A 27418-nucleotide genomic window follows, 5' to 3' on the forward strand; every position below is an offset into this window, starting at 1 on the left:
CTGCTGGCAGGAATGGAAAATGGTGCATTCCTGCTACTTTAGAAAACAGTCTGGCAGTTCCTCAAAAGATTAAACATTGAGTGCTATACAACCTAGCAATTCCACTCCTATGTGTGTATACCCAAGAGAAACAAAAACATAGGTCTACACAAAAATTTGTACACAAGTGTCAACAGCAGCATTAAAAAAGTAGAAACAATCCAAGTGCCCATCAACTGAAGAATGATTTAAATAAAAATGTGGGATACAGGTGACCCTTGAGCAACAGGGATGTGAACTGCATGGTCCACTTACATGTGGATTTTTTTATAGATACACCCCAGCACTGTAAATGTATTTTCTGTATGATTTTCTTCAACATTTTCTTCTCTCTGGCTCGCTTTATTGTAAGAATACATATAATACATATAACACAAAATATGTGTTAACTGACTATTTTATGGGTAAGGCTTCTGGTCAACAGTAGGCTATTAGTAGTTAAGTTTTGGGAGAGGCAAAAGTTATACACAGATTTTTGACTGTGCAGGAGGTCAGTACCCATAACAGCCCCACCATTGTTCAAGGGTCGACTGAATGGGACTCGGCAAATAAAGGAATGAAGTACGGATACATGCGACAGCATGGACAGACCCTGAGGATGTTATACCAAGAGAAATAAGCCAGTTACAAAAGACTGAATATTGTTTGATCACATTTATATGAAATAACCACAATAGGCAAATCCACAGAGATAGAAAGGGGAGATTAGTGGTTGCCTGAGGGCGGGGGCCTGGGAGAAATGAGGAGTGAGTGCTAATGCGTGTGGGATTCTTTCAGAGGGTGATGAAATGTTCTAAAGTTGACTGTGGTGATAGTTGCACAATTCTGTGACTATAGTAAAAACGACTGTATTTTAGGCTTTAAAATGGTGAATTGTATATAGTATGTGAATTATATATGAATAAAACTATCATAAAAAAGATACCACTAAGAAAAATAACAGGATAAGTCACAAACTGGGAAAGCATATTGGTAAATTAGATCTGATATAAAATTGTGGGTCTTTGCAATGATTTTTTGAATTTGACACCAAAAGCAAAGGCAACAAAAACAAAAATAAACAAGCGGGACTACATCAGAAGTAAAAAGCTTCCGTACAACGAGGAAACCATCAACAAAATGAAAAGCAACCTACCAAACGGGACAAAATATTTGCCAATCGTACATATGACAAGGAGCTTATATCCAAAATATATAATGAATTCATACAACCCAACAGCAAAAATAAAAACGATCTAATTTAAAAATGGACAGAGGAGGGGCGCCTGGGTGGCTCAGTCGGTTAAGCATCTGCCTTCAGCTCAGGTCATGATCCCAGGGTCCTGACATTGAGCCCCACATCAGGCTCCCTGTTCAGCGGGGAGCCTGCTTCTCCCTCTCCTGCTCCCCCTGCTTGTGCTCTGTCAAATGAATAAATAAAATCTTAAAAAAAAAAAAAAATAGAAGAACCAGGCATTTTTCCAAAGAAGATACACAAATGACCAACATGTATATGAAAAGGTGCTCAAAATCATGAATCATCAGGGAAACGCAAATCAAAACCACAATGAGATATCACTTCACACCTGTGAGAATGGCTATCAAAAAGATAAGAGGTACATATTGGTGAAGACATGGAGAAAAGGAAAGCCCTGTGTACTCCTGGTGGTAAGGTGAACTGGTACAGTCACCACAGAAAACAGTATAGAGGTTCTTCAAAAGATTAAAAGAAAACGAAAACAGGATCTAGAAGAAATATCTGCACTCCCATGTTCACCACAGCATTATCCATAGTAGCTACGATATGGAAACAACCTAAGTGTCCATCACAGAAAAATGGCCAGACAAGAGGTGGCATATATGTACAATGGAATATTCGTCAGCCATTAGAAAGAATGTCCTGCTGTTTGTGACACTACGGATGGACCTTGAGGGCATTCTGCTAAGTGAAATCATCCAGACACAGAAAGACAAATACTGCATGGTCTCACTGAGACGTGGAAACGAAAGAGTCAAACTCACAGAAACAGAGTAGAAAAGTAGTTGGGGCCAAGGGTTGGGGGAAATAGGGAGAGGTTGGTAAAAGGGTACAAACTTTCAGCTGTAAGATAAATAAGGTCTGAGGATGTAACGTAAAACATGGTGACAACATATAGTTAATAACACTACTATAGAGCTGAAATTGGCTAAGAGAGTAAAGCTTCAATGTTCTCATACATACGAAAAGATAAATATGTGAGCTGATGGATATATGAATTACCTAGATAGAATCCTTTCATTATGTACGTGTAAATCAAGTCACCCCAATATATACTTCACATATCTTACAAGTTTAAATAAATAAATATCTTACAAGTTTATATGTCAAGAAAGCGGAAATGAAAAAAAAAAAAGAACAAACAAAACACAAACGTGTGTCCAGAAGATACAAAGAACTCTTACAGCTGAATAAGAAGAAGATAATGCAACTGTGAAACAAAGATTTGAATAGACGGTTCACTGAAGCCGATGTACAAATGGGCTAATAGTCACGTGACAAATGCTCCACCTGAGGAGCCAACAGGGAAACGAAAATTGAAATTACGACGAGATACCACTTATCCACCGAAATAGCTACAATCAAAAAGACTGCCAGATGTGGGAAAACCAAAGCTCTTGTACATTGCTGACAGGACTGTAAAATGCTACAACCACTTTGGAAAACAGTTTGGCAGCTTCTTAAAACGGTACACATAAGCTCACCCAAAACTTGTACACAAATGTTCCTTAGCTACAGTTTAAGAGGCCAAAAGTGGAAATGACCGAAAGTTGGCTGACTGCTGAACGGACTGACAGAATGTGGTTTATCCTATACAATGGAATACTATGAAGTCTTTTTTTTGCTATTTTTGTTATTAACTTTTATAACAGTTTTCCATTGATAATTAAACATGTTCTATCTTGTGAAATATTTTATTTTTGTCAGTGCTTATGAAACATTTATTATTATTTATTTTCAGGGTATCTATTTTCCTTCCCAACATCTCGGGAACCCTGTTTTGGTCAGCTAACATTATCACATATTAATCATTGTACTTTAGGGAACCACCTCCATCTTCTACCCTATAATCACCATCATGCCCTGCTTTTCTGGCCATTTTTGGGGAGAGGGGGCCAATAATAAAGTGTAAAATTCACTCTGGTTTGGAAAGTGCTTTTGAACAGCCAGATCTGGCAGTTCTAGCCCCAATCCCAACGAGGTAATGAAGCTGGGAGAGAGGTAAGAGAATCTGTAGAAAAACAAGAAAGTCTATGCAAGGAAAGACCTGTGAGCCAGCACAATCTGGGACACAGGAGATCACAGAAGTGGTGGACCCTGGCCTTCTTGGGCCTCTAAGACCCGAAAGGCACAGAATCAAGATCATTGCCTGGGTTGCTTGGACAGCATCAAGGAAGGACCCCATGCAGCCCAGGAGCCCATAGTTTTCCAGCTGCAAAGGCACCAAGCCTGAAGTTGCCTCTCAGTCACGGAGGAGTGAGAGCCTCACTGAGATCTGAGACCGTGTGTGCGCCTTGGCTGCTCAGGGAGCCTATGAATTCCACTGTCTCAGTTGCAGGGCGAGGAGTGCTGCCTGTGAGAACCAGGCCTGGCCACAAGCAAAGGACATGACCGCCTCAGCACAGATCAAGTCGGAGCCACGGACACTCCTCCCCTGATGCCACAGCACCCAGCACTAGTCCCCCAAAGCACAGCACCCATCTCAGGTGCAGGAAGGGGGATAAGCATCTGGGATGGGTGGCTTCAGAGTTTGCCTGAAAATGCCCAGACTGTTTCCAGCTCAGACAGTGAGCCCTCAAGAGGGAAATGAAGTCCTGTTAAATATTTCTTTTTTGCTTATCTATGTGGCCTGTGAAATTCACACTCATTTCACTGTGTGACAGTTGTCTGTCATCCCCGCAGAGGGCCGACCCAGCATCAAGCACGTGGCAACTATTCAATAAAACTCCCTCAGTGAGTTTGGGCCAGGCACTGCTGCCTGAGGACTGAATGTTAGAGTCGTAAGACCCAAGATGAATGACTAGGTTGCTTTTTAAGAACATGAAACTGAACCTCTGCAAATATTTTAATAGGAAAATGATGATGGGCGATGAGGCCAAAGGGATGCACGGGGTGGCCAGCCACATGTGGCTGAAGCTCTAGGATCAGGAAATGAAACTACTGCTCACCATCGGCTTCAAAATAATCAGGCCCTCTTCCCGGGATCAGTGCCCAGGACGTGCGTTCTGAGAAAGATGAAGAACAGACTCCAGAAGCTATCTTTGTTCAGAGCAGTAGAAAGAGAAAGGCGAGCCTGCTGGGAAGGCACGATTTTCGCCAATGGATCTCAAGCACCAGCCCTTCCCTTTAGGGCCATGTTGGATTACAGTGCTAGGATGGAACTGTCAGAGCCCTCTGTGAATTCTGGCTCCAGCAGAGCAACACCAGTGTGGCATCCTGGTAGGTCAATGAATCACCTCTGGCCTGGGAGAGGTACACACCACAGCCAACAGCGGCTTCAGGAAGGCCTAGAGACTAGGGTGGGTCTTGGAGGAGGTAGACGTTGGTGCAGGGATGTCTGTGACCGCCACTGGCTGGTTTAGACAGAAAGTGAAAGGACAGTGACAGCTGCTTCTACCTATAGAAGGCCTGCGCTCTCCCCTGCCTGAAGGCCTCTCTGCCAGAAGCGCTACGCCCCCAGCGTGGTCAGACCAGCTCCCGCTGCCCCTCTAGGCGTTGGCTCCATCATCACGTCCTCCAGGGTCAGATTAGGGCTTCCTGTGATGCTCCCCAGAACTCTGAACAGCGTTAACCTCACCTCTCAAATTTTATCTTCCTCACCATTGTGCTTAGCACATGTAAATGCTTAATAAACGTTTGTTAAATGACAATGAGGTGTATCATGTTTCTGACCCTTTTGCTTCAGTAATGGAAAGCGGGAATGCAGCCAGAGCAGACAATAGTCTCCAGGGAGCACTAAATCTATCAGTCATCGATAAAGCTTTGTGTGAGATACTTCACCAGATGAGTCAATGTGGTGGGCAGACCTCAGAGACGGCCTCCAATGACCTTGCCCCCTTCTGTCGCACTCCTGTGTAATCCCCTCCCCTTGAACACGGGCTGGGCGCAGTGACTGCTGCCCCAGAGTCAGGCGAATGGGATGTCACTTCTGAGATTAGCTTATAAAAGACTGTGACTTACGTCTTGCCCATATTCGCTCATTCTCCTTCCTGCTTGTTCAGTCTAATGAAGCCAACTGCCATCTTGTGAGCTGCCCTGTGGAGAGGCCCACGTGACAGGGAACTGAGGCAGCCTCCAGCCACCAGCTGGCATTGAACGGAGGCCCTCAGTCCAGCAGCCATCGAAGAATCCTGCCAACAACCATGTGAGTTGTTCAGCCTTGAGATGCCTGTAGCCTTGTAAGAGACCCTGACCCTCAGCTTGCCCTCATCTGGACTCTAGGCCCAGAGCATCTGTGAGGTAATAAATATTTGTTCTACGAAGCCACTAGGTTTTGGGGTAAGTTGTTGTACCTGTGGCGACAGGTAACTCATATGCTCAGACTGATTTTCTTCCTCATACATTACTGGGGTAGTCCCATCTGAAGGACATTTGATTGAGAAGGAATGGGAGGGAAGGGTTTGGAATATGAGAGCCCAAGCCCAGAAGCCCTCGTGAAAGGCCAGAGACCCAGGGAAAGAGGATTGTGGATGAGAACAGAAGCAAGGATATATAATCAAAAAACATTTTACCTGATCGGAGAACGTACCTAAGTCCCCGAGTAAACGAGCTTGTCCTGATGCTGGATAATAATCACAGGCCCTGGAGACAATCCTCTGCTGAAAATTCACTGACTGAGCAGAGGAGGGAAAGCTGCAGGCTCAGAGCTGGAATCCTAGCTCTCTCCACTGCTTCAGGGTGCACACATAAAGAGGTGATGTGGTTTACGGGAAGGGCGTGGCCTACATGCCTGGAGACCTGTGATTTTCTTCGGACTGTAGAGCACACGCATTTTAATTGTTCTGGGGTGCAGCCTTCTTACTTATAAACTGAGTGGCAACATGTAGATGATCTCTGAAGTATTTTTCAGATTTAAAATTCTATGATTTTCTAACTTTTGCCAAGTTACCTCATCTTGCAAATGTCAAGTCATCCTGGCCTTGTTTTGGTCACAACCACGTTGTCAGTGAAGGACCCTCCGAGGGCCCTCAGCAGCCGTCTCAGGGTCACAGACCGGCATGTTCCCTAACTTACCCTTCTCACGAGTGGAGTCAGTACGAGAGACGCTGCCCATTTGGGCTCATGCAAACGAAGCCTGCGAGGAGGTGCTGGGAGCAGGTGCCTGCAACGAAGCTGGGACCAGCTCAAGACAGAGTTGCAACAGGGCCCTTCTGGTTACATGACCACAGGCTGGAGCGTGGAGATCACACACAGTTCGAGACAGTTTGCAGTGCAGAGCAGCACTCTGGGCATGCTGACAGTCACCGACGCTCCTGGTCAGGGTCTGTTCATTCTCTGCCCTCTCAGCAGGTCTGGGCCAGACAGATACACTCAAAGCCAAGCTAGAGCACTGCACTGTGAAATTTCCCTTGTCTCAAAAGCACAGATGGGGTTTTACTCTCAGGCAGGCAGGACCTCCCTGTGAAGAATGCCAAGCACTCCACTCACCCCAAAACCAAATCTAGAACAAATGGCACAGGAGGAGGCTGGGCGCAGCGTCACGGATGGAACCTTGAGGTTATGGGGAACCTGAGAATCACACAGAAATCAGTAAAGGTGGAGGAACTAGTCGGGTGGCTCCAGGGGATGGGGATAAGCCGTCCAATGCAGGTATAAAACAATCTTGCGCCACTGGCTAGAGCTGCCAGGATAGGGGCAATTAACCTGGGGAAGCTGGGGAAGGTCTGCAAAATGCTGCTTGGTGTTTGAAGGTTTCCTGATGCAAGGACAGTGGGATCTTGTTGTAATACAACCTATAACAAAGGCCTGAATGCAGCACGGGCCAGTCACCAATAATCCAACACAATAAATGCCCTGTAACTCAGGTTCTCTGAATACAGAGGTCCCTTGTAGTTGGAAACAATTCCGCTAGAAATACAGAGCTGGAGAAATGTTACAATCTGGGAAGTTCTTTGGTCTGCTGGCTCTTCCCTTCTAAATTGGCAAAGATGCTGAGAACCTGAGAAAACTAGGTATCACATTCTAAGAAAAGGACTCAGAAATTATGCTTTTAATTTCAGAATGCTCATGACCCCAAGAAAATAGCCTCTTTTTTTTTTTTTTTTTTTTTAGTCCAACACTCATTTTATATTTGAAGAGACTGAGGCCTAGAGAGGTCACGGGGTTCCAAATAAATGAGCAGAAAGGCTAAGACTGGTACCTGGGTCTTCTAATTGCCTCAAGCTGCTAGGAGAATCCGAGGCATAGCATAGTGTTGCTGAGGCCGGAAGGAACGTGGGTCAGCTGAGACCTCTCACAACTGAAGCGGACCGTGGTCTTCAACAGGACAATTCAGTTCCAGAAAAGGTGAGAAATGTGAGAAAGGAGAGAACAGCGATGATGACTTAGTCTCTTGTCTACGACACGAATCTAATACTGAGCCAGAGCAGGTGGAGAGAGTGCCGGCAGAGGTGATGTGAGGACACTGGGAGCAGACACCGGTGCTCACGGGCTGTGGCGGAGAGAGCCGGCTACAGCGGGAGAGAGCCACGGTCCTTAGCAGGAGAACGATTTGCACCATGCTCGGCTGTGCTTAGATATCCCCAGTGTGGTGCTTGGCACACAGTAGGGGCTCCATAAATCCAATCTCCTTCCCTTCTTTTTCTTCATGGCACAGGTACGAACTTTTTCCTATCTCCTTAGGACACATTACAGTCAAGTAATCAAGCCCAGAGTGGCTTGTGGCAAAAAGCCTGATTTGGAGTTACTGCCCTCTCTGGAGCATTGATAACTGTATCCTGTGTGTGCGTGCGCGCGCGCGTGCGTGCGCGCACACACACACACACACACACACACACACACAGCTGCGACCGAAACTCTGAGCTAAGCTGTTATCATGGTAACAGAAGGAGACGCTTTAGTCTCCATCTCTCTCTCTCTCTGACTCATGGACACCTGCCAGGTACCAGATGGCCTTTGTGGACAATTACCTTCATTTTGCTGCAGTGTATTTAAATTAAACAAACTGGCCTCTTTGCTGCCGATTTTCAGAGGCCCTCTCAGAAAAACAACAACAACAACAACAACAACAACAAAATGCACAAAAAACAACACTGAGGGAAAGGAGCTGTAAGTCTGAAATTTAGGTGAGGCAGCCCGGACTGTAGAGAGAAATGGGATGAACAAAGAATGGACTTTGCACGGACTTTCTACCTTCAGGAAAAGGTAAACCAGAGCCCACATACTATTTCCAACTGGTGTTGGTGGTGGCTCTTCTAGGAAAATGCAGCCGCCTCATCAAATGTGGCAGTGAGTGGAGAGAGGGGGCCGCCCTGCCCGTCCCGCTGCAGGCTTGGGAATAACTGCCTTACGCGGACCAGGGACTGAAGCGAGCACACAGAGAGGGTGAGGTGCAGGAGGTGAGAAAGGCATCCACCCTGCAGTGAGCAAGGACGGGGTCGGGTTCCATCTGGGGGGAGTTAGCAACAGCTCCAGAACAAGCCCAGAGACCGTCCCATCTTAGCAAGGGTGCTACCTGCAAGCTGGTAGGTTTTAAAGGTAAATTTTGCTTCGCAACACCAGAGAGAAGAGCTGGACAGTTTTATGACGTGTCTCCTTTCTTTCCACCCTGAAGACTACGAACACCCATGTGTGGGTCGGCTGGAAGGATGCGATGGCGCCACCGGAATGTCTGCCATGCGGTCCCTCCGTCCCACATCATCCCGGGAACACAGGGCTTCCACAGAGCCTGTCCCTCGCTGTGGCGGCCTGTGGGGTCAGACGGGTAACAGCGACTGGAGCACTGCTGGGTGATTATGATCACGGTATTGGCAACGGGCAGAAGATGGTTATGGTTCTTGATCTTCATGATCCTGTCTCTAGTCAAGTCAAACTAAATTATGCAGAAGATGAAGCTTCCCTTGAGGCTTGGGGGGGGGGGTGTCTAGCTATCTTTCTTAGTAGAAGGAGGAACGCATACTAAGTTCCAGAGACAAACAACAATCTACTAAAACTCACCATAAACCCAAAGATCAAAAGAAGTTGAAATTTAAACTTTCAGATAGGGAAGCTCATAAATTCTAAGACCAGATTACGCTCTTTCTGTTTGTTTCTCCTAGTTTGTCCGGCTCTACTTGAAAATGGTATTGCATTAGCTCTCATTGCAGGATTTTTAAAGTCAGTTCTCAGAGAAATGATCAGGGACCCCACTGAGGGGAAAATCCCTATAAAATGAATACCAAACACTCAGATTGCATTATTAGAAACAAAAAGAGAACAGACTGCCAGGAGAGCATGGTCCTTATTCAGACACCTAAATCAGTGATCGGGCAGGCAGCCAGAACCTATCCAGGATATTTTAAAATTCAGTGAGTCAAATTTAAATGCTACGGAACAGGTATGCAAAACTTGCATGGTGAGGTACAGCACCCTATTCAACACCACCATTCTCTGCTGAGTCCCTGCTGTATAGAACAGTGTGGAGTCCAGGCTTTGCAGTTAGGGAACCTAGTTTGGATGCCAGCTTTGCCATTTACTAGCAGTGTGATCTTGGGTAACTTACTTAACCTCTCCACATCTCAGATTCTTCATATGCGAAATGGATAATATCTTTGCAGGCTGGTGTGGATAAACATGAAATGCTTCACACTCCAGCTCAACAGAACCCTACCTGCCGTCATTCTACTTTGAAAGGTGCTGGGGGTTACAAAGGGGCAAGTCTCCACACCCGGCAGGCTCACTGTCCCCTGAGGCTGTGAGGCATGTATGCAATTCGCATACAAAGGAGGGTGAAATCCGTGCCTAGTGGAGGCCTAAAGGAAAAGCACAGAAGCGAGAGAGTGTCACTCTGACCTTCTGGAACCTGGTAAGGTTTCACAGAAGAGGTGGCATCTGAGAGTATCTTGAGGGGTATAATTTCAATCAGCAGAAAAGGCTCGGGAAGGGCAATACAGGTGAGGAAAGGGCATGAACACAGGGAGGCTGGCCTGGGAGAGGAGGCTACCCACGGAGGGGGAGTGGGGGGGAAGTTGGGGGGGCAATGGCTAGCATGTACGGAGCATGAGGACACATGGTAGGAAAGAGGAGTGTGGGCCACCATCCTCCAGGGCCTTAAATAAATAGTCACCTAGTTTATTTACTAGGCCAGAGATGGGCAAACTGCAGCCCATGGCCAAATCTGGCTCACCACCACCTGTTTTTTACAGTCCATGAGCTAAGAATGGTTTTCACATTTTGAAACGGTTACATTTTAAGTGGTTATATAAGTACCTACATAATATCTCTGATTTGGTTTACCAAGCCTAAAATATTTACTGTCCAAGCCTTTAATAAAATGCTGTTGAGCCCTCCTGGGGGCGGCGGCACAGGGAGCTAGGAGCTAGGGAAGGCTCTTGAGACCACGGCATGGCCAGTGCCATGTGTGTCTAGGAACCTGGCTCTGGGGCACCGTGAAGGAGGGACTGAGCAGCTAGAGACAGAACACAAGGAGCCCCATGCGGAGGCTCTTCCAACAGTCCAGGGGACAGACGATGGAGGCTGGAATGAAGAAAGCCAGCGGGAACTGAAAGGAGAGACACAAGCAGGCTTGCAGAACAGCAAGTGCGCAGAGGAGCAGAAGCCTGGAGAGGGTGCGCGGACACGCAGCACTGGCAGGAAAGACGGACAGAGGAGTGATTTTTGGGGAACACGCCTGAAAATCGTTCACTGTCCAGCCCATATCTAAACCTCAGACTCAGGGCCTCTGAGAATGCCTCGGGGGCTCAGGCTGGTGTCACAAGTAAGGTTCTCTGGGCTCAGGGCAGTGCTTCTTAACTGGGGGTAATTTCATCTGCTAGGACTTGCTGGGGGGCAGGGGCTACCACTGGAATTTAGTAGGTGGAGGTCGAGGGAGCTGCTGAACACCCTACAAAGTAAACCCCCCCAGGCCCCCCTGAAAGAGTTATCTGGCCCACAATTCCACAGTGCCGAGGATGAGAAACCTGGCTGCGGGTGAGACAGTCTTCTTTCCCCAGGTGTGGCTGCTGTGGAAGGAAGGGCTGGTCACCCATAGCCTCAGGTTAGCCTGGGACCTTCAAGGGGCCCAAGAATAAACTCTCACATCTTCTGCACATTTGGAAGATGTCCCAGGGTGGGGGCAGCTATAGGCCTCAGAGTCTCCTAGATTCTCTCTTGGTTTCCTGAGGTCCGAGATGGTTAAATACAAGAATTGAAATTTGATATGTGAAAGCAATTATATAGCGAGTGTTGTATATATTTAAATTAAGAACACATAATAATAAATGTACCGAAGGATTTATGAAAAATAAATAAATAGATAGATAAAAGTACTGAAGGGTTTATAGTTACCAGCTAGTAGAGCAGTGATGAGCTGGCACGAATCCTTATTAAAGGTACTATATTAGCTGCAGTTAACTGTCTCTCTGCATTGCCTCTATTTTTATAAAACATGCTTCTACTTTTCTTTCTTCTTTTCTTCTCTTTCTCTCTCTTCCTCCTTCCAGCTCCCTCCCTGCTCCCTTCCTCCTCCCTGCCCCCACCCCTTTCTTTTAAAGCGTTAGAGCATCTATACTGCAGTGTCAAATGACAGTAATTCCACTTGCCAGATTATATGATGGGCAGCAAATGGAGAAGAGTGCAAAGGTCTACTGTACCCTTTCTAACATGGTTCTTTTGGCTGAAACTAAGCGGATGTTCATTTCAGGTAAGGACTCTAGGCCAGAAAGCTCCCTATCTCGGTATTACGGTTAATATGGAACATCAGAACCTGCCTGAGATCAGCTATAAGACCCCAGAGACCGGCACAGCATCAGGATTTGATAAAATGCCTACAGATGCTCTCAAAGTGAAGGGTCATATATCCAATCCCAAGCCAAGAGAGGATGCTAGGGTGAGGTCTAGCAGAAAGACAGCACTAGGGATTCCTCTCCTCCTGTAGAAGCCCGAAAATCCCAGAGATAAGTCAAAGGACAGGCCTTCATGGGAGGAGCTGATGCTTTCTTTTGTCTGGAAAAGTGGGAGGTAGAAGGTTGGCATGAGGCAACACTGAGGGAGGAGCTGATTATTGAAAGAAAGCCCAGACAATGAAGGGAGGGCAGAGGGTTTCAAAGTCACAAAAGGAGACACTAGTCCAATGAATCCAGTTGGTCTTCGTAGACCCTTCTTGGTTTATAGCCTTTCTGCAATATACCGACTGGAATTAGTGATGAAAGGATGAAAGGGCTGTGAAGTTGAAGTTTACAGATGAAGAAACAGGTTTGTAAAGGCAATGCACGTGTTCAGATAGAAAAGAAATGAGGTTTTGTCAAGAAGGTTCTATCAGAACAGCAATCCACTCATATAATTCAATAAGGCAGATTAAGATTTTATTCCTTCTCTTTCATTGGTTGAAACCAAAGGGGGAGAGGGGTTGGACAAAACAAAGCCTATTTTTCAGAGCTGTCTATACTCTGTAACTCTACTGAAAATTTTCTTTCCAGGGTTGCTGATAACTTGCTGATTGTCAAATCCAAGGGCTTCCTTATTTTATTGTCTTAATAACTTTCTCCCTCTTGAAACTATCTGAGCTTTCACAAGAACCCACAATTCTACCCCTCCCACCTCCACTTTCTTCCTTTTCTCTACTATGGTTTTTTCCTAAGGCTCATGTATATGGTTTCAATCCTAATTTTATGTTGAAGACTTCCAAATCTACAATGCTAGCCATGTATTTCCACTGAAATTTCAGTTGCATATCCCCAAATATATAGCAGACCATACAAAAAGCTTGACCGCCTGCCTAATCTTTGAAACTCAGTATGTTCGAAATCAGGTCAAAGTCCCCTTTCTGCCCCAGATCACCTCACCTTTTCACTTCTTCAGTCAATGTACCCATCATTTTCCCAGGTCCTCAGGCTCAGAACCTAGAAAAGTCATCTTTTACTTATTCTTTTCTGTTGATGCTTTGCTGAGACTCAGACTGTAGTACTCTGGGAGAGACAGTGTGTCCCAGGGATTCAAGAGTCTTCCAGCAGAAGGACAATTTCTCCAGCTTGGTGTGTAGAGAATTTCCCTAGAGACCTTGGAGGACAGTTTTCATATGTTGTATGCATTCTGGCCAAGAGAGGAAAAGACAGAAATATAGTACAGAAGGGAAATAAAAAAGCAGGCAAGGAAATCTCTCAGTCTGTCATTGATGACGGGGAGGAAAAATACTGGGGATGCTGCAAAGACTCAAGGTGATTTCCCCCCTATATCCTCAGACTGTAAACTCCTGGTAAGTGTTCAAGGAGTTTCAGGGGAGTTAAATACAAATACTTATTTTTAATATTGTAATGATGTTTCCTCTTTTTGGGAAAAAACTAATTGAATTAAAAAAAAAGTAAAACAACAAACTACCAGTTTCGCACAGTGAGTACGGGAGCCAACACTGATGAATGAGCCCACTCTGCAGGCTCTCCCACGGGCATCTATGTGCAGGTGGCACATCAGATAGTCTAGACAGACTGGGACTGCGACCTAGGCTAACGGTTTGCGGCAAAGTCCTGTAGTACACCACACTGATCTTGGTTTACCAAAAGACATCTGGGGAGTTTGCAAACTTAGGGGGACACCAGTGGTGACTATGGCTCAGGATATCACTGACCTGACTTGCGTGTCTGTATTTAAGTTAACATGCCAACAATGAAATAAAGTTCATACTACTTGAGGGTGGTATTTGTGTAGGATTCCTCTCGTTATCCTCTAGAAGGCCAAGTTCACTGCCTTGAACATACGTAGTAAGACACTGCTGAATAAATAAATAAATGGCAATTCTTTGCATTGGGGTAGAAGTAGACTCAGGCTTCTATTTCAGAGTGCGGTGGGGTCCAAGAGTCCAGAAGATTTAGAGCCATGGGAATCTGAATCACTTCCCAATGAGATTGTGTCCAAAGGTTCAGTGAAGCAAGAGGGGAAATGGTCCATGAGCACATCAAGGGGTTCGCCAATAATCTCTTTAATGGACAAAGGAGGTTTTTATTTGTTGTTGTGTAGAGTTTTTTTTTAAAGTCCTTTCTCTGAAACTTACAAAGTTAATATTCATGAGGCTTGTTAGAGTCCTCATGGATTAACCATGGCTAACTAAATATTGAGTGGCCTTCTTCTGAGGCATATTTGGGGAAGCCAGATCAGAGATGTGGGCTTCTAGCCAGCCCACACCATTCTTTCTTTAGTGCAGTTATAGTGGGTTATTCGTCTGATTCTGGAAATCAGAAAGGTCACGGGGCAAGATCCCACTTGATATCCCAACTTACTGAAGTAAAAAGAAAGGTTCCAAGTGTGGCAATGCTCTCTTAGTGGAATCCCCAAGATTCCTCTAATTACATAATTTTCAGAGTCCCACCTATAATCCCCTGGACCAGTAATTACCATATTACTAATTTGGATCAGGGCCACCTCCATGGGAGCCCCCTATCCTTATATTTACTATCTAAAGTTAGAGTCCTCAAGCCTGATGTTGATCTGCATATGAAAGGTAGTGACTTCTAGGGGCGCCTGGGTAGTGCAGTGGTTAAGCATCTGCCTTCGGCTCAGGGCGTGATCCCAGCGTTCTGGGTTCGAGCCCCACATCAGGCTCCGCCACTAAAAGGCTGCTTCTTCCTCTCCTACTCCCCCTGCTTGTGTTCCCTCTCACTCGCTGGCTGTCTCTCTCTGTCAAATAAATAAATAAAATCTTAAAAAAAAAAAAAAGGTAGTGACTTCTAATAGGAGAATTCAGAGAAACATTCAAGGAAATATCTTTGATGAATAAACCCTACCCCTTGCCTTGGATAGCTCATTTCATTTGGTGTTAGCAATCCAGCAGTAAAATTTTATGGTATACTGAGTCACTGGGGAGAATGGAACACCGAGATGTAACCAGAATGAATTTATACATCTGAAATCTCTCCAGATTAGCACTGGAGGAGCCCACAGCTTAAGTGCACCGAGCAGCAAACACCATCACCAGCATTACTCATCAGTCTGCTGTTACCTCAGTGAGCTCCTTTGTTGTCACTGCTGGTGAATCCCGTAGCCAGGCTGCAGATGCTGGGTTTTTACTAAACAAAGCTCAATATTTTCAAGTGATACAAATAACTATAGATATCCCACATTGTATAGATGACCTGTATTTAAAAAAAGAGGATGATTCTATTCTATGTAATCAGTATCTGTTCTTTAGACAGAAATAAAAATAGAGTGAATAATAATACTGATATATTAGCTTGGTGTTTCTATTCCTTTGGCAACCTTGAAATTCCTTTTTCTGATACCTTTTTATAAAGGGCTTTTCTGAGCCATGATTCAGTCTCCTGAATGGGTAGACCTATTGTGCAGGAGTACCTTGAGCAAAGTGACTGTTAAAGGTACTCGAAGCAGTTATGGCCCTCATAATTAATAAACTTATGAATTCACACTGCCTTTTAACTCAAAATCTTGTAAATCTGGTTAATACTGGTTTTCATTCAGCAGCTATTTATTGAGTATCTGCTGTGTGGCAGGCATCAGGCTAGTGACTGGGGATGCAGTAGTGAAAAAGGCAGACCAAGTCCTTTAATTACAGTCTTATGATTATCGTGGGCCTGATTAACCCTGACTCAACTGATACAATCTAATTCCCGAGCCTGTTAAACTGTAGGGTATATCGTGGGTTGAAGAGTCACTCAGTGAAGTCATATCTGAAACAGCCAGGCAGTTCTGCCCTTAATTATAACCCTTGGATCTGAGAAGAGAGAGGGGAAGGAGGGAGGAGGGAGAGAGGAAAGACATAAGAGTTATCAGCTGAGGCGCTGATGCCACTCACAGCAGTGGAGAGGTGGCTGTGGCTGAAAGCAGGCCCACAGCATGAGAGCGGCTAAGTCACAGTCATTACCCATTCCTCTCAGATCCCCCCACAGCCAAAATAATCCCTAAAGAGGAAAGAAGCAAGAAGGCGGACTACATGAAAAGTTCTCTATAATGGATTTATAGAGCCAGTTTGGGGAAGCCTGTCTAGTAAATTCTTCATTGTACAAGTCTCTCACGATTATTTTATTACCCATATAGGGTAATACATCTTGATAGCAAAGAAATTAAACTACACCAGCCAGAACCCAGGAAGGAAGAAAGTTACAACTTAGTTCTGGGAGGGGGGTGGGGGAATGGGATAGACCGGTGATGGGTAGTAAGGAGGGCACATATTGCATGGTGCACTGGGTGTTATACACAACTAATGAATCATCGAGCCTTACATCGAAAACCGGGGATGTACTGTATGGTGACTAACATAATATAATAAAAAATCATTATTAATTAAAAAAAAAATAAATAAATACCTCTTTGTGCCTCACTCAGTAACGAGAGAAACTAAAACAGAGACGCTAGTTCTAAAGCTTTATATGTCTAGGTGTTAAAAATGTTGTTGAATTACATAAAGCCATTCAGCTCAAATTTGAGCCTCAGAGCTGAGCCCTGAGTGGGTTCAGTTTAAACCTGTGACGTAAACAAAGGATATTTAAACCTACATCCACAGAACAGAATGTCTTACCTACACCGCTGTGGTGAAAGATGAGAAAAAAAACAGTTTGTACCAATTCATGCCATGGGTGGTCCTATGAGAGTGTGAGGACAAGGTCATGAGCTCAGGACCGTGGCCACGGAGAACACCCAAGACATACACACGAGCGGCTCACTGGGGCAAGCTTAGCGGTCCAGGCTAGCTTCTTATTTGGCCAACGCAGGGGTAGGACGATCTCACACAGAAGCACAGGTCACTGAATTGAGCGTGTTATTTAATCCCTTATCTGCTCAAGGTCCGCTTTTTAAATACTTTTTTAATTTTCTAAAGTAATCTCTACACCCAACATGGGGCTGGAACTCATGACCCTGAGATCAAGAGTCACATGCTCTACCGACTGAGCCAACCAGGCGCCCCAAGGTCAGCTTTCAATTAACCTGAGAAACAAAATACCAGAAGTGGCAATTTCTGGTTCTTAGATTACATGGCAATCCATAATATTTTTTTTTTAAGATTTTATTTATTTATTCGACAGAGATAGAGACAGCCAGCGAGAGAGGGAACACAGTCAGGGGGAGTGGGAGAGGAAGAAGCAGGCTCATAGCAGAGGAGCCTGATGTGGGGCTCGATCCCACAACGCCAGGATCACGCCCTGAGCCGAAGGCAGACGCCCAACCACTGTGCCACCCAGGCGCCCCTATAATTTTTTTTTTTTTAATGAAATGTCTATTGGAAGCTCTACGGCTACCATCAAAATGGACACTCATAATGACTGCCCTTTTCTGAGAGAGTTCTCGGGTAGGGTGCAAGGTACTTCGCTCTGAGCTGGCACACTCAGAGAGGGATTAGGAGATGCCAGTCTGGGCTGACTGCTGGAGTAAGTTCCCAGCAAGCGGTTTCAGCTGTGACGTGCATCTCTGGGGTGTAAGGGAGAGAAGAGAGGAAAGGGAACACTGGTTGTCAGCAGCTACAGGGGAGGTGATGCCCTGGACCGGCAGGAAGGAGATGAGGCTGTCAGGGAAACGGGGAGCAGGGAGACGGAAGGAGAGATGTTCTCTTTCCTTCCCTCAACACAAGCTCACCCATCCTCCTACTTGTGCTAGGCATTACCAGCATCTGCTTCTCTGAGGCTTCTAAGCAAACTGGAGGATTATACTTCCATGACCCTGGAAGTCAAGTGTGGTCATGTGACTTGCTTTGGCCAGTGAAACAGAGTGGAAGTGATGTGTGTCAGGTCTTGGAAGAAGCATTTAATGACTGGGCTTGACTTTGCATCCTTGTCTTCTCCTGCTTTGCCCATGTGAACGTACCTACTGGGGAAGTGCCATACGATCAAAGCAACAAACTATGTGTGAATGAGGAAAACGACAAAACCAAACAAACTTCTGTTACAGTAAAGCCACTGAAATCTCTGGGTTGTTCGCCTACCTTAGTCCCATAATCTATCTCCTTTCCCTCTTTCTGAGTCTCTCTCCCTTGCTCGCTCCTTTCTTGCCTCCTCCCCTCATCTGATCTCTTCCTTCCTTTCTTCTCCCCTTTATTATTTCATTGTCCTAACCAAAAATAATAAAAAATATGTAGTATATTCCTATTCTTCATCTAAAACATGGATGAGTTTGTTTTTTGAAAAAGAAATGAGTGAATTTTTTGAATTAAACATTTCATATCTCTCTCTTAAAATTAAAGCCCTGAGGTGAATTAAAAATCAGCTTTAGCTTGTGTAAAAAAAAATGTATGCTTTGGGGCGCCTGGGTGGCACAGCAGTTAAGCGTCTGCCTTCGGCTCAGGGCGCGATCCCGGCGTTGTGGGATCGAGCCCCACATCAGGCTTCTCCGCTGGGAGCCTGCTTCTTCCTCTCCCACTCCCCCTGCTTGTGTTCCCTCTCTCGCTGGTTGTCTCTATCTCTGTCAAATAAATAAATAAAATCTTAAAAAAAAAATGTATGCTTTGAAAATCTTACAATGTTCTATAAACATATGCTGTGCTATTGTGGATAGGCCCTCAATTGATTTTCTTGTGTGGGTTAAGGGCTATCTGGAAAAATAGAAACAAACATGAAACTTCCCTAAACACCATGCAACAGCCATGCCGCTCAAAACCAGAGCCCCTCCTGGAGCCGACTCTGAGCAGGAAATCACTCAGGTCATAACCAGTCGCTTAGTCTTCATTGGTAACTTGGTTACAAAGGCTACTGGGGCTGGAGCATCCAGAAGCCTGCTCAAGACTAAAGGACATTTGAAGTTATCACAATAACTACACAGTTTCATGCACAATCACTCATGACATAGTATTTAGGCCTGAGGTCACCCCCACAGCCCTGAAAGTTGTTTCGAGCAATTCAAGTCACTCTAGACATGAAGCAGCAGAGAATGCAAGAGCAGGAAAATGCAATCGTAGCCTGACTAATCATGCATATTTAACTAAACACAACAGATGTGTACTTAAAAAAAATTCAACAAGCTCTGGTTTCAGGTAAGAACACGCTCTGCTAGGTAAACATGACGTGGACTTTCAGGCCATTTTACAGCACCACGGGGAGAGCTGCCGAGGGTTTTACACATAAGCCACTGCAGAGATGACGAGAGGGAAGAGGTATGTAAGAGCTACATGAGGAAAAGAAGACCATGCAAAAGGAGCGAGAATCAGCTGGAAGCATTCCCAAGTTCACTTACTGCCTGCTTTTGCTCTTCCTCCTGGAGATGTTGACGATGAAGAAAAGGCAGAGGAGAAAAGGAGAGAGATTAATGCCCATCACCACAAACATTTGGAAGAGATGACAGAAGAATCCGGCAAGCAGGGCCAGGCCCCTGGGTGCGGAGACCAAAGGCCCTGACCTCCATCGGATCACCGTCAGCTGGACGGAGTGAACGGCAGGCCTCTGGCCCACCCAGTTCATTCAGTGCCAGCTTCTAGAGCTGGGAAACCATCGAATCCAACTTCCTCATTTACAGACCAAAAAGGCCTAGGGAGCCTGACTTGCCCGAGCTCACCCAGCTGTTCAGGGTAAACTGAAAGCAGCAGCTCATCGAGGCCTCAAAAGCCCAATCCTCAATTTCACCATCCCCCACGTTCACGTGTGGCAACTCCTTCTCTAGACCAGCAGTCCTCAAAGCAGCAGCCGCACCTGGCACCTTGTCAGAGATGCAAATCTTGGGCACCGGCCGAGACCACCTGAATCCAAACTCCTGGGGTAGGTGGGGCACAGCAACGCATTTCAGAGCCTGTCAGAATGAGAGCCTAAAACTGCTCTAAAAACTTCCCCCAAACTAGCAATTTCACCTGACCACAGATTCTCTAATTTAGTCCCCTCCTCTCCACTTGCTTTCAGGCTGCTTTGTGGGGTTTCTTTCCCAAGGACGCACATACGTCCCCATTCCTCCAAAACTGGAAACTGCTTCAGGGCCCTGAGAGGCTTTTGTAAAAGAACTCTTGACCTCAGTTTTTCACTAACTCAACACAGGTTCCTCTAGTACTTCTTATGCATAAAGCACTGGAAACATGAAGCTGAGTGGCGGCCTCTGTCTCTCAGAGCCTTGCAGGGACGGTGGGCAGAGTGGGTACTCGCCAGCTCTCAGCTATCAGCATGCATCACTAGGAAGAAGCACAACAAAGATGAGATAGACACTTCTGAGTTTCTCTCTCCTCAGTGCTTGGCTCTTCAGCTACTCTGTCTCTTAATGGATCTTTTTGCTTCTTCTTTCTGTGCCTCATCATGGGTAACTGTGGTCAGGGAGCCTCTGCTCTTTGCCCCAAGTGTGCAAATCTAAAAGCCGTTGCGATGGTTCTATTTAAATTGGATCCATCCGAGCTAGCCGTCGTCACTGAACATGTGTGTGGGAAGTCTTAGGGATGGATGAGAGCTTCTGCTTTCACAGAGTCTGCAGATCTGGGGGCCATGGTGAGAAGGCCTTCAGGAAGTCCCACNAATTACAAAAGGGAAAGAGGAGGTAAAAAATTTGGAAAAAAATAATTTTGTTCCTGCAAGGGAGAGACATGGACTAGGAATTAAGTGGGCACTAAGAACTCTCTTAAGGAGACTCTGAGCCGGCAGCAGACTTTCTTCATAATCAAAACCAGCTGCTGGAAGCCTGACCATACTTATACTCACGGGAGCCCAAGCAAAGAGGGGCCCAGAGCGTGAGCTGAGCTAGCCTTACGAAGGTAGCACCTTTTAGCTTGTGTATCTGGCACGCGTGGCTCTGGTTAGAAGGGATTCGAATTCTGCAGTTGGGAGGAGATCTCCCTTCCTGGCCAGGCTTCCCTGTAAGGCAGAACACTTTTCTTCCATTCCCTAGGCAAGGCAGACAGCCATAGGAAGAGTTATTAAACAATTTAAAATGTGTTTTTATTCTTGGCACGAAGTGTTGACATGACACTGAAATGATGGGGGAGGCATGAGGCAATCCCAACAGGCTGAAATTGCAGCTGAGGTCAGAAGACCAAGATGAAAGTTCTCAGAACTGTTTCTAAGACACCTCCCTATTTCCACTGTTTTTTTCCAGGTTTAGTAGTGGAGGTGACATTGCTTTGGCTCAACAGAATAAGGACATTTCAGAAAGCAATGTTTCATGTTTGCACATCTGGTGACTCTACTATGGACAGTTTGTCCAAAGACATGACATCATTATAATCTGCAGTAGCCATGTGTCAGGTTAGGACGGGAGAGGTGGACAGGGCAGCTTTTTCCAGAGTCAGAGGACCCTGCTGTACACTGGGATTAGAAGGGGGTGGGCTTTGACAAAGTGTTATTTAGGATGGTGTTACAGTATTTAAACTCACTGGAAGTTACTCAGATAAAGCCTTGAAGGCTCGGTCAACACAGTAAACAGGTCAGTTATAAGATCTTGGAACCTTTTTGTTATCAGCTGCAGTCAGTAAACACTAACTGATGGCAACTGGCCTAGAAGCCAAGCTGATGTAAAGGAAGTCATACTACTTTAACTAAAAAGTGCAAATCTACAAGTGCTTATGTCACCTAAAACCATGTGAGACTCTTCCACGTGGGGGATGTCTGGCTAGGTGGCCACAGTCCTGCCATAACCACTGCAGCTATCTACACGAAAATTCATATTCTAAACCTCGTTTGCAAATGAGGTTGAAATCCAAAATTACAGAATTCACCTGGGGACTATGTTTCAAAAGCAATATTAGAAAAATGGAAAATGAGGCAGACAAATATTGGGACCATGATTTGGAAACTAAAACATCAACACACAACCACTTCCAGATGAGATAGAGGTTACCTATACACATTAATCAGGGGGAAATGTGAGGGAAAGATACATTCTGACCATGGCTACCTGGATGTCAGGGTACACTATGTCATTAAGAAAACAAAAAAAACTATTAAGAAGGTCCCTGATACACCTTGGTGACAGGGACTAAATCTTACTCATCGCCAAACACCTAAATGTGATACTTAGAAACCAATATTTTCTTGTTAAATAAATGTATGATTACTTTTCACCCTGCCTTATTCCCAAAAAAGGATTTAAGATTATTGTTGAATGAAATAATAAGCAATGGTGACACTTTGCATGTATACTTCCTTAAATGATCATTTTTCAGATAAACAGACAATGTACACTACATTTCATTGAAGCAGTAGAAAGAACTCTCTGTGAAGTGGAAATTTACTGTGTGGTGTAGTTTAATTTATGAGTATCCCAGACCATGTGGTTTAATTGTCCATTTGACTAAGTGCTTACAGCTGTTTTATGAGAGCATTAAATGCTAGCAGACTGAACATCAATGAAAGCAGGACCGTCCTTTGAAATTAAAATTAGGATCCTAAAGTGTACTTTTATTATGGGTTGGTGAATATCTTTTTTTAATAGTAGGAAAACATCTTCGAAATTTTCATGGAAGTCAATGATTCCTATGGATGACCTCTAAGAGTGCATATAATACACAAATTAGGATTGTGCTATCATCCTTTTAGGAAGCTGGACACCGGAGGCATGAGATTTTCATCTGTAAGTTCTAATCAATGGATAAAAAGACAACATTCCTGGTCTGTGTTGCAAATTCTTCCTCCCAGTCTGAGTGGCCTCAGCCTATCAGGTGAGTAAATTATAAGTCATTTAAGAAGCTGGCAGGGGATTCTACAAAATGGGGCACCAGGATCCTGCTTATTCTACTGCTTATTTTACTGTAAGACAATAGCTAGAAATACAAAGAAACTCAGGGGTTGGCATCAGAGTTCCAGGCATCCGCTCCTTCTGCTTAGCCCTTGAACACTGGCATCAGAACTGAACTACAGGGTCAAGTAATACACGTGGGACTCCGCACCAGGAACTCTAACGAACATGAGGGCAACCCAGCTGACGAGAAAACACACCGCGGTACTTTGGGGAAATATATTCTGACCTCTTTTCAGTTGGCATAAACCTTTTGCCTTTTATAAAAATTACCCTAGGGTACCTTCCCATCTGTGTTTGGGTAATGTCTGAGAGCATCTTACTAAAAGGAGGTGGACCCAGGCAAGGGGTGGGTGGATCCCTTTATCTCATGTCTGACAGGGGACCATCCCACATGGCAGGGCTTCCAAAGCCCCCTTCCAAAGCCTTCCAAAGGCTGGAGATGTTACAACAGCCAAATGCACCTCAGTACATCTCTGCTGTCTTGAGTGGGTGATGGGGTTGGAGTAGCTGGGTACTTGACAACTATTAGAGGGATGTGGGCCAGGTTTTATGCGTAAGATTTTCTTTAAACTTTTTTTTTTTTTTAAGATTTTATTTATTTATTCGACAGGATAGAGACAGCCAGCGAGAGAGGGAACACAAGCAGGGGGAGTGGGAGAGGAAGAAGCAGGCTCATAGTGGAGGAGCCTGATGTGGGGCTCGATCCCACAACGCCGGGATCACGCCCTGAGCCGAAGGCAGACGCTTAACCGCTATGCCACCCAGGCGCCCCGTAAGATTTTCTTTAAATAAGACCCACTTAGACATGAAATATTTCTCAGGAGAATTTCTACTAAAAGGGTTAATGTAGAAACACGTCCATGTAAAACAACTCAAATACCCAGGACCAAAGCTAGGAGAAAAAAAAAAAACAAACTCAGCTCAAGACTAAAAGAAGCGATTGTCTTGAGCAAGTCACAAGTCAGTTTAAAACACAAACACTACATTTACCGAAGCCGCTAATACCGCTAGCTGCATTATGAAGGGACTCGTCTAGAATGAAGAAGTTGAAGAAAAGTCTCCAAGCCGATGTTTTCTTGAGCCACCACTCCTAGTCTGGACCCTTGTCACTCACTTCAGGCTGGATGCTTTTATTTGTCTCCATTTCTCCTTTAGTTTCTCCCCTCTCTAATCTGCTCTACACATTTTCCCAAACTATTATTTCCAAAACCTTCAGTGACTCCCCTACCACAGGATTAAATCCACTCCCCTCAGCCTGGCTTCTGAGGTAATCCACACTTTGTGATTTCCACTGTGGCTGCTAACTCTGTGTCACGCCACAAACTACAGTGGTTTCCAGCACAGACAGAGACCTAAGGAATGAGTGCTCTGGTATTGCTGTTATGAATCTGGTATATATTTCTGTTGAATACCGGGAAAACTGTCTAGGTGAGGACATTTAAATGCCAAGCGTGCCTCTCTCTCCTCTGGGGTTCAGGGGTTGTAATATACTCTTCAACAAAAATAGACAGTGAGATCTGGTCATCCCAAAATTATTGAAGTCCCAGTATAACAAACCTAGAGCTAATATGCTATTTTGTTCCTCCTCATAAAATTATTCATTAGAATTAGTCTGATTAGCTTGGTTTGCGGCTGCGATTCTTACTAAAATAGGACACAAAATAATTGTTATGTATTTAGGCGGAATATTTGAAAACTTGTCTTAAGAGAAACTTTAAATCGTGGAGAAATATTCATTTACACAGAGTTAATATCCTGTTTACAAACCTTTATATGTATTCATAAAAGCAACTACTCAAGGACTGGACTCTAGTTGCAGTTACTCGTTTTTTATCATCAGGCTTCACACTAGTTTCCACGACCTTCCGGAGTCAGGCCTACCTTTATGGGCCAGTGGCATTTCAGCCTTTCGCTGCATCCCGTTCGGACAGCACAGGGGAGGTAGCAGAGGAGCGGGTGGTGAAGGGGAAGGAGGACGGCTGAGCGGAGGGCGGGGAGGCGGGGAGAGGCCAGGGCCAGGGCTCTCACCTTCAGCAGCTTCATGAGCCCTTCCAGCTGAACCATCAGCTCACGCCTGCTCTCCTGCAGGGCCGACATTCTCTGCTCCAGCTCGTCTTTCCTCTGCCTGTCCGAGGGGAAAAGCCCATCAGAAAGGAAACTCTGAAGATAAAGGGACCTTTGAAGAAGGGTCCAAGCGTAGGTGAAATGGGTTTTAGACCCGATTCAGCTACTTACCAGGGTCTGAGATGCTGAGCAAGTCATTTAACCTCTGCTACGTTATGTTGGAAAGCGGTAATAATATTTTGTTTTACTCTCTTCCTTTAATGTTTTGAAAACAGTATGTAAAAATGCTTTGGAAAACACACAATATAGATATGGCAATGTAGAGAAAAAGTATTAATAATATTATTATTAAAGCAATTTAAAGAATTCCTCAGGAACGCAAATACCTCATTTAGAGAGAATATATAGAACTAGTCTAAATTTAAATTGATAGTGAGAAAATGTATGAAAACTGCTCAGGGAGAATAGAGTTCTGTTGCTATTGCTCCCAGCACCAGACCCCAGCCTCAAGTGTGTGACTGGCATCAGGGTGACTCTGTGTCTAAGAGAACTGACTTTTTCCTGAGGACAGTCAATTCTAGCTCAGTATGTCCAAACCAAACTTAAGACTTTAGTCCGCAAATGGTTCTCCTTCCTGATTTCTTCCAGTTGTCATGGCTGAAAACTTTGGTCCTCTTTGATACTTCTCTGCCTACACCCTATTCTCCGTCACCCAATTCAGATGCTTCTTTCCTAGAAATTTATGTGTCTTTCTCTTCCCACGTTTCTCACTTTATCCAAAAACACCCACTTCACATGTGCAATGGTCTCCTATCTTGATTAATCCTGATTTCATCTGTTACGGTGAAGTGGAAGAGAAATCAGGAGACTAGACGGCCACCATTTACTAAATACTACAACCTTGGACAAGTCACCCTGTAAGAGCGTCAATTTTCTCTTCGCTAAAATGGGACTAATTACAAACAACAATGGCAATTTTTGAGGATCCAACAAGATACTAGGTATGAAAGTGTGTTCTATGAACTTTACAATGCTTCTCAGAGAAAACCTGTTCATTTCATCATCCTACGTAATAATCTTAGTAGCATTTCCAGCATCTCTAACTCTTGCCTTGCACGATCCATGCCTCAGCTGTCCATTCTAGTAACTACTAGCCACACATGACTACTGAACACTTGAAACGTGGCTATTCTGAATGGAGATGCACTGGATTTCAAAACCTTACTGTGGAAAAAAAAAAAAAAAAGTAAAATATCTCATTAATATTTTTGAATGTTGACTATATGTTGAATGGTAATATTTTGGGCAAATCAGGTTAAGTAAAAGATAGTGTTAAAATTAATGGCACCAGGGTGCCTGGGTGGCTCAGTCAGTTAGGCGTCTGCCTTCCGCCCAGGTCATGGTCCCAGGGTCCTGGGATGGAGTCGCGCACTGGGCTCCTTGCTCTGTGGGCAGCCTGCTTCTCCCTCTGGCTGCCGCTCCCCCTGCTTGTGCTCCCTCTCGCTCCCTATCTGTCAAAAAAATAAATAAAATCTAAAAAAAAAAAAAAATCAACGGCACCTATTTCCTTTTAGCTTCTCACTGTGGTTGTCAGGAAAGTTTAATTTACATGTGTGGCTCACATTATGTTTCTATCAGGGAGTGCTGCTCCAGTCCCCACCTACATTCCTATCCCTAGTGCCTCACATTCTATTCCCTTCCACGTCTGGATGTCTAGTGATGCTTCCCATTTTCCTAAACAGATCCTATCATTTCACGCCTCACAGCCATTCCCCCACTTCTTCCAAATGTTATTACTCCTTGGTGTCCAACCCAAACGTCACTCTTCCCAGGAAGCCGCTCCTGACTACTTCAGCAGGTATCAGATCCTGCTTAATTAATCACCATAGCAATTGGTGCTTTTCTGTGGCACTTGATTTATTTTACCTTGCATTGCTGTCATTCCTACCATGATGCAAAATCCTTGAGGTCAGGGGATGAGTCTTTGCATGTACTGAAAGCTTAAGAAAATGTCATGCCTCCAGTATGTACTCAGTTAACATCTAGTGAAGTTAACACAATCATTGTTTGAAATCCTCCGAGGACTTCCATCACCTATCACTTGAGGCTCTCTAGAATCTGGTCTCAATTATTCAACTAATTTTATCTCTTATCACTGGCACTTTAATGCACTGGATACCTGAAACAATTTCTTAGCTCCAACACTCCTTCCCTTCTGTGAAATGTATCACAGTTATTTGGGGAATCATGCTGAACCCCAACTCCACTTCTAATCTGAAATGTTTCCTCCCAGATTTCATCCACATCATCCTTTTCATGGTCTAGCTCTCAACTTCCACCACCTCCATGGGTCTAACTGCTTCCAGCTTTTAATGAGCAGGGCAGGGAGCAGAGAGAGAAGGAGAAGCAGACTCCCTGCCGAGCAGGGAGCTCAATGGGGGGCTCAATCCCAAGACCCTGAGATCATGACCTGAGCCAAAGGCAGATGCTTAACTGACAGAGCCACCCATGTGCCCCACCTTTTTT

General features: G+C 44.9%; 1 protein-coding gene across 12 annotated transcripts in view; it reads right to left on the reverse strand.

Moving 5' to 3' along the window:
* The window catches only part of DTNB (dystrobrevin beta), a 231551-nt gene that overhangs the window by 11508 nt on the left and 192625 nt on the right, over positions 1-27418 (reverse strand). For 10 of the 12 annotated variants that reach the window (XR_005832775.1, XR_005832774.1, XR_005832776.1 and 7 more), the window contains 2 exons: positions 24857-24953; positions 19358-19378 (listed from right to left, as the gene is read on the reverse strand). Coding sequence is in view for 9 of the 12 variants with exons in the window: in XM_040622972.1 (XP_040478906.1) it covers positions 19358-19378; positions 24857-24953 (118 nt within the window). In the remaining 3 variants the exon portion in view is untranslated. The remainder of the gene's footprint in view (positions 1-19357; positions 19379-24856; positions 24954-27418) is intronic. The other 2 variants (XM_040622973.1, XM_040622969.1) reach the window with 1 other exon arrangement.

The sequence above is a fragment of the Ursus maritimus genome, unplaced genomic scaffold (genome assembly GCF_017311325.1).
Source record: "Ursus maritimus isolate PB19 unplaced genomic scaffold, ASM1731132v1 scaffold_6, whole genome shotgun sequence".
Classification (NCBI taxonomy): Eukaryota; Metazoa; Chordata; class Mammalia; order Carnivora; family Ursidae; genus Ursus; species Ursus maritimus.